We start from the raw sequence: 8,374 nt of genomic DNA on the forward strand, positions 1-8,374 counted from the left end.
AAGGTGGCTTAAATAGTGAGCAACCCGGGGATTTAGGGTTTCTTCCAGGCAGGCAGACTCGCCAAGTCCCGAATATGGACTTGCCGAGTCGCCAACTAACACGTGCTCGAAAATCCCGTCCCTACTCGGCGAGTCAGGCTATGAACTCGCCGAGTCCCTCTTGCAAACTTCTAAATAAATACTATGGAATCATCATACCGGAGACGGGTCGTTACAAATTTGAAAAACTTGGTGCTTGGAAATTGGTTGAGTTACCGAAGGGCAAGAAGTCTCTTGATACACGATGGGTCTATCGAAACAAACAGGACGATTCAGGGGTTATTGTGCGAAACAAAGCCAGACTGGTAGTACGTGGGGTTCGACAAGTCGAGGGTCTTGACTACACTGAGGTTTATGCTCCAGTAGCTCGCTTGGAGGCCATTCGTATCTTCCTAGCGTATGCTTCGTATATGAACTTTACTGTCTTTCAAATGGATGTCAAGACTGCCTTCTTGTATGGCAAGGTGAAGGAATAAATCTACGTTGATCAACCTCCAGGGTTTGTCTACTCAAAGTATCCTAATCATGTCTACAAGTTGGACAAAGCGTTATATGGGTTGCATCAAGCTCCTAGAGCATGGTATGCAACCCTAACAAAGCATCTGCTCGAACACGGTTACACTCGCGGCACTATTGATCAAACATTGTTCATAAAGCATGTCGACAAAGACCAGATACTTGTACAAATATACGTCGATGACATAATCTTTGGATCAACAAGCCTAAAGCTTTGCAAAGAGTTCGAAAGTGTAATGAAGAAAAGATTTGAAATGAGTTCGTTGGGAGAAATGACCATGTTTCTGGGGCTTCAGGTTAAACAGAATTCAACCGGAATCTTGCTACATCAGGCCAAGTATGTGGAGGATATTCTTGAGAAGTTCGCACTTCACGATGCTAAATCTGCTTCTACACCGATGGCTGAACGACCTCTCCTGACTCCAGATCCAAAAGGCGAACCCGTAGATCAAACTCTCTATCGATCGATGATCGGATCGCTGATGTATCTTACTGCAAGTTGACCTGACATTATGTTTGCAGTTTGTCAATGCGCTCGATATCAGGCTAATCCTAAACTCTCTCATCTTATTGCTGTTAAAAGAATTTTTCGGTACATCAAAGGAAGCCCTAAATTGGGTCTTTGGTATCCGAAGAATTCTGAATTTAATCTTTACGCTTTTACTGACAGTAATTATGGAGGATGTGAGCTTGACAGGAAATCAACTTCAGGAGGATGTCAATACCTAGGTGACAGATTAGCTTCATGGCAATGCAAGAAACAGCACACTGTCTCGACTTCAACGGCAGAGGTGGAATATGTTGCTGCATCAGCTTGCTGCTCTCAAGTTATCGGGATCCAACATCAGCTGTTGGACTACGATTTGAATTACATCGAAACCCCTATCTATTGTGATAATGAAGCGGAAATTCAAATAGCTAAAAACCCAGTCCAACACTCTAAAACCAAGCACATCGACATTAAAATTCACTTTATCAGAGACTGTTATGAACGATCTTTAATTCAAATCGAACAGGTCCACACTGACAACAATGTGGTGGACTTGTTCACAAAGCCTTATAACAAAGCTCGTTTCGATGTGCTTGTTGGATTTCTGAAAATGATACGTTTTGAGGATTAAGTTTTTTTTTTTTTTTTTTTAAAAAGTTTTTTTCTCTTTCCTTTTCTTTTTCTTCTCAATTTATTTTTGGTTGTCAAAAAAAAAGTTTTTTTCTCTTTCCTTTTCTTTTTCTTCTCAATTTATTTTTGGTTGTCTTAGTTTGTTTTTTTTAATTTCTGTTTCAGGATGGTTTAAAATTTGCGCATTATTTTGTTTCGTATTCTCACCCATGTACAAATTTAGGGGGAGAAATAAAAATCCAAAAACAACAAAAATTACAAAAATCCAAAAATAGTGTCATTTATGTTCAATTTTTTTAAAAAATATTTGTTGTTAACAACCTCAGTTGTAAGTACTGTGATGGGAAATGATATTAACAAGTGATAAAGGGCAACCTGAATCGGCGTAACGTACCTAAGTTGAATCGTCTACGCTCTGTACTCGATGTGCTGGTAGGCACGAAAGATTTTAAAAAGGACTTGACTAGGAAAGTTGAACCTAATGAATTTGAGGACTCGACAAACTTTGACCTAGTTAGACCCGTTTAACCTGATGTCACGATGCTCGGATAGGTTGAGCAGGGAGATAAACATGAGAATCTACTCGTCACATTAATTGAACCCGTACTTGGAACCGTGGTTTAACTTTTCCTCGATGTGCGGATTCTGTCCTTAATTCCGGTTGGATGGGGCGACTGGTAAATTCCGATAAATTAGGTTTGTAGAATATCATTTTCTTTCTTTCCGTCTGTTAGCCATATGTTGTCTCCTTTGCGCGACTTCCAATCCGACCTGGTACACAACATATGCAACTCTATTTCTCTCCAGGCTATATATATATATATATATATATATATATATATATATATATATATATATATATATATGTGTGAAATACTTCTTATCTGTTAGCCATATGCTATCTCCTTTGCGCGACTTCTAATCCGACCTGGTACACAGCATATGCAACCTTCTTCTTCTCAACCCCTCTGAAGTAGTTAGCAATAGAATTCTGAATCTCTTCTCTCTCTGAATGGTTGTCTGCTCACCCGGTGTAAGGAGTACTCTGGAAGTTCTTGATGGCTGGGGCATATCAGGAAGCTGGAAACACGTTCCAGCACACTTAAAATTGAACTCATACAGATTGTCTATAGATCTCGCTGCTCAATTTAGGTGGACAACAATATCCCTGGTCGTCGTCAGATGAATGGACCTTAAGATATAGTATCTAAGAAATTAGGATCAAATATAAATTTTAGGTTTTTAAGTTCATCATGTCTTGTAACAAATAGTATGTCCTAAATTTGTCACAATTTTTCGTGTTTAAGTGGACAACAATACCGACGATCGACAAGACAAAGATGTGAATATGGAAGGTACCGACAAGTGGATAAAGGCTGTCTAAAAACTTTGATCCCAAATCTCTCTTAAAGTTAGATATCATTTTTGTTTTTGTTAAATTTGTCATAGTTTCTTCTAATTTAAATATTAGGGGAGAATTAAAAATTAAAAATAATAAAAAAAATCCAAAAATAGTGTTATTTATGTTTTATTTCTTGTTCAGAAAAATAAAAAACAAAATCCAAAAATATTTTTCTTTCTGTTTTAATTTGTGTGCTAAGTTTTCTTTTAGTTTTGTTTTGTCTTGAAAAGTGATTTCAGGTATACATAAGGCTCATGGAGTTTGTGTTGAAGATTTCTGAGCCAAAGCCTCGTCCATGAGCATCGAAGAATTCTCATTCGAAGGAGCAAGAAATGAAGACCATTCTTTCAACATTCAATCTTTCAACCCCTGAAGCAAGGTGAAGCTGAAATTGAAGATTATGTGACGGATTGCATTGAAGCCTCCTCAATCAGTCTGCTGCTATCTTTGTACCTGCTGAAGTGATCCAGAAGATTTGTTCTCTCTAAAGTTCTCTCTGAATATTCTCAAGCTGAAAGCGTTATCTTTCAAGAATCAGTACGTCAAGCCTCCTCACCGACGTGCATTCAAAGCCAAACTCTGAAGAAAAGCCCAACTGCTCAAGATGAAGTCATTCATTGAAGATAAATGCTGAAGCCAAGTTCCCAATGAAGATTATCAAGAAAGCCAGCTACTTTTTAGGGGGAGCTTGTTGGGTCAATTAAGAAAAGAAAGCTATAAACCAAGGGGGAGATTGTTGGGTCAAAATATGGTTTATACTTTACTTTTCTGGGCAATAATATTTTTGTGTAATATTTGGAACTTTATGGTCTAGTTTACGGCTGAGTTTACGGCCATAAACTCATTTACGGCCCATTTGTTTTGTCCAGCCCATATTCAAGTATAAATAGAGGTGTTAGGATGAACAATAGAGAGTTTTCGGCCAGAGAGAAACAAGAGTTTTTATGTGTTTGAATCTTTTGTATCCGGAGCTTTAATTCATATCAATACATACAGAGATTTATAATATTCTTCTTCCCCTTCTCTTCTATTTGATCTGACATCATCCGTTTGATTGGGATTCCGCACCATCAAACGGATCTGACTGATACACAGGCAAATTAGGGACTTACAATGTGGGCCTCTCCAACACATCAATCTTTTTGCCACCTCCTTCAACGGAACCTACAACCTTCCTTTGGCTTTCTTTTTGCGCATAAACCAAAAAGGACTTAACCCTTTAATATCAGAGATTGTCCACTTAATCCTTTTTTGGTACTTTTTCAGCAGGGTTATCAACTCACTCTCTTCCTTCTTCGATAGTTTATTTGAGTTGATGACCGGTTGAGTGCTCTCCTTCTCGACATGTATTAGATTTAAAGAGTCCGGTGAAGTTTTTGCTCCCGGATCTTATGCTTGTTCCACTGATGGAAGGAATTTGGCTTTGGTGGTAGGTGGCCTTGGTTTCATATCATAAGTCCTCATATGCTTCTTGTCATCAATAAACTCCAAAATCTCCAGCACCTCATTATTCGTATCGAACTCCTTTGCAATCTCCTTAGCTTTATCCCTGTCTACTTTTTGTGACAAAACTAACTCTAGAAATTCATTGTTAGACAAATTTAAGCCCTTTTTAGTTGAGGGCTGGATCAAATTCACAAGATTGACAGACTGAACATTGGAAGGAACCTTTTTTGCTTCATGAACATTGAAGTTGATAACTTCACCATCAAATTCCATACTTAAAGTTTCATTGTAGACATCAATTTTTGTTTTAGAAGTTTTAAGGAAAGGTCTACCCAAAAGTATGGAACTTGAACTTGGAGAGTCATCATCTCCCATATCTAAGACATAAAAATTAGCCAGGAAAACAAATTCATCAACTTGCACTAACATGTCCTCCAATACACCTTTTGGATGTACCAAAGACCGGTCGGCAAGTTGGATGATCACACCGGTTTTGCTCAATATTCCTACACCAATTGATTTAAAGATAGAATATGGTAGGACATTTATGGATGCCCCTAGATCGAGCATGGCTCGAGGTACATAAAGATTCCCCAATTTGCATGGCACGGTAAAGACATCGGGATCATTGCACTTTGGGGGCCTCCTCTTTTGCAAAACCACGGATACATTTTCCCCAACTTTTACAATTTGGCTTCCTTTCAATTTCTTTTTAGATACACAAAGATCCTTAAGGAACCTTGCATATCTAGGTACCTGCTTGATGGCCTCGAGGAGTGAGATGTTAATGTGAACTTTCTGGAACATTTGCATAATCTCACTCTCTTCCCGTTCTTTCTTCATGCTCTTTAATAGTTCGGGGAATGAAGCAGGTGTGGCTTTAGACTCAGTCATGAAGGGCTTCTTTTCGGTTGTTTTATCTTCCTTCTTCTCTTCTTTGGTTGCCTCTTCGACCACTATTTCTTCTTCTTCTTGATCAACCGACATTTTTGGAACATCGTAGCTCTTTCCGCCTCTCAAAGTGATGGCACACACGTTGTGCCTTGGGTTCGTTTCTGTTTGGGCGGACAACTTTCCTTGAGATTCTAGTTTGCTTATAGAAATAGCAAGCTGTGTAACTTGTTGCTCTAAGTTCTTTATACTTGCTTTTGTCTCTTGTTGGAAAGTTTGGGTTGTAGTGGCCAAATTCTTCACAATGTCCTCTAAGGACATGCTTGATGAACCCGCTTGTTGAGGAGGGTGTTGTGGCTGCCTTGGCTGAAAGTTTTGTGGTGGAAAAGGTGGTCTTTGTTGGTATTGATTTGGTTGACTTGGTTGATGAATTCCCTGTTGATTTCCTCCCCAACCTTGATTGTTGTTCCATCTTTGGTCGCCCCGTGGCTGATCATATCCTCTTTGATTTGATCCGGAATAGCCTCGCATGGCTTTTTCTTCTTTATATTTCTCATCTTGAAGTTGAGGGCACATGTCAGTTGGGTGCCCTACTTGAGTACAAATACCGCAAGGGCAAGGTGTAGGCTGCAAATCTTTATCTTTGGCTAGCATCGTAACCTCAGACAAATACCACTTTCGTAAGCTCGGACAATTGAGCTTCAATTTGAGGAGTCTGGACTTCCTTTACACCTCGGGGTGCATCCGTGTACAATTCTTCATCATAGCTTGAATGTTTAGAATCTTCAGTCATGTTCTTGATTAGGTTGCGGATTTTGGTTGGAGTCTTGTCAGGTAAAGATCCGCCACTTGAAGCATTAAGAAGCCTTCTTTCCATTGGATTCATTCCTTCAATGAAATATTGGAGGAGTTGGTACTCGGTAATTTCGTGCTTGGGACAACGGGCACACAATTTCTTGAATCTCTCCCAATATGCATGAAAAGCTTCTCTTTTGTGTTGCTTGATTCCAATGATTTCCCTCCGTAGGGATGAATCTTTCATCTCCGGAAAGTATTTGTCCAAAAAGAGGCGTGCAAGATCTACCCAAGTAGTTACCGTCCCCGGTGGGAGGTCATAAAGCCAGTCTTTGGTTGCATCTTACACTGCGAAGGGGAATTCCCTAAGCTTGATTTGATCCTCTGTGACATTATGTGGTTTTATGCGCACACATACTACATGGAACTCAGTGAGGAACTTGTGAGGATCTTCATTTTCCAGACCTCTAAATGTTGGGAGTAAGTGGTTGAGCCTAGATTTTAGTTCCAAGTTTGTGGCAGTCGGATATGTGATGCAAAGAGGTTGTTGAGTAACCTCTTGCCTCGACCATTGACAGAGAGTTTGTTCGGGTGGGAGGTTTTGAGGTGGATTCCCTCCATGGTTATTTTCCATGGTGTGAGTAGTGGTTGAAGTTTCTGTAGGTGTGGTGGTTGGGGTATTATTGTTGGGTTTTGAGCAATCTAACACTTCCTAAGTGTGCATGCAACCCTAATAAACCTTGGATCTATGTTTTCTTCTAAAATACATGCAAATAATAATTTCCAAGGTGTCTTCCTAACTAGTATAGCATAAGGATTATGAATCATAAAACTACTAGTATAAATACATACCTTTTGATGATGGTTGATTGTTTGGAGTTTGAGAGCCAAGCACCAATAGTGTGAATGCCTCAAATGGAATCACAAAACACCACAAACTCTTGGAAAACTTTGAGAGAGTATACACACTTTGTATCTTCGGCCACACACAAGCACACACACACACACACACTAGTTCACTAGTTACCCTTAGGGGCCATTTCATGCAACATAAGCATGCTTATATAGTGTACATGATTAGGGTGAAACCCTAATAACCCATGTCCTTTCCTTTCCAAGGATCCATGGGTTAAACGCTCCATGGATCATCCATGGACTTCCATACAAGCCTAGCCCATTAACAAATGAGTATTAGCCCACACTATATAAAACCAATAGCCCACAATTTAATTAGTCTTTCTTTTAATCTCTAAATTAATTCATAATTAATTTAAGACTAATACTAATTAAATAACATAACTTCATATTAATATATTATAACTTATAATATATTAATAAACATATGTGTATAACTCTCATAAAATTATCCATAAAAAGTTCGGGTGAGATGCAACCCAAATGGACCATGCCGGTCGGGTCAAGTATATACCAAATAAGTTATGGACTTAGACTCCTTATCCAACAGACTCCCACTTGGATAAGTCTAATAACTATATTTGCGTATGTTACTTCAGGAACCAACCAGCAATCGTAGCTCTCGAAAACTCCGTTGAACTATGAATCACCATTTTAAGATAAGTGATCGTATAATCCTCTGTTCTCATGATATCAGCCGGACAAATACATGGAACAACGTCGTACTTATTGTCCAGCAGTTTGTTTCCCGATTTCTCCGATTTGTTTGACAAAGAACTTAATCGAACACATCAATTTAGTTCTGACCGGCCGGTACATAGGTCACAACAAAATCATCGAGGGGCCCAGATATCGCTTCTATTTCTAGAAGGAACAGATAAACTTTGACTCATATGCTTGTTCTACTACTTGTTGAATTGTACACAAAGGCACGTTTTATAACATCAAGTTACTGATGCATTTACGTGCAATCAATGCACAACCAACTCATAGGTAACAACTCATATCTCTAGGTTTGAAGATTTATATGATATTACCGTCTCACGATCACTCGAGATAAATTCCATGAAGTGATACAAGTGAGCGTGGGTTTATTCCAATACTCATAACTTATGAGCACTCATGAATGTTGTAGCAACCATTGCTATGACTAAACCCATTTAGCCATCTACAAACTCGATTCATGACAGTCTTGATTCATACCTACTTCTAAGATATGAACGACTGTGGAGTGTTTAAATAACTTAGTC

The 8,374-nt window shown here is 38.9% G+C and overlaps 1 protein-coding gene across 1 annotated transcript; it reads right to left on the reverse strand.

Annotated features, from left to right (window-relative positions):
• Positions 1 to 4,466: 4,466 nt before the first annotated feature.
• On the reverse strand, positions 4,467 to 6,068 carry LOC128132839 (uncharacterized). The gene has a single exon (XM_052769829.1). It carries the CDS (start codon positions 6,066 to 6,068, stop codon positions 4,467 to 4,469), a length of 1,602 nt encoding a protein of 533 aa, XP_052625789.1.
• Positions 6,069 to 8,374: the final 2,306 nt, after the last annotated feature.

The sequence above is a fragment of the Lactuca sativa genome, chromosome 3 (genome assembly GCF_002870075.4).
Source record: "Lactuca sativa cultivar Salinas chromosome 3, Lsat_Salinas_v11, whole genome shotgun sequence".
Classification (NCBI taxonomy): domain Eukaryota; kingdom Viridiplantae; phylum Streptophyta; class Magnoliopsida; order Asterales; family Asteraceae; genus Lactuca; species Lactuca sativa.

What these genes read in the sequence shown, in the direction of transcription:
- LOC128132839 (XM_052769829.1), bottom strand. Translation starts at nt 6,068, where the DNA reads ATGCTAGCCAAAGATAAAGATTTGCAGCCTACACCTTGCCCTTGCGGT.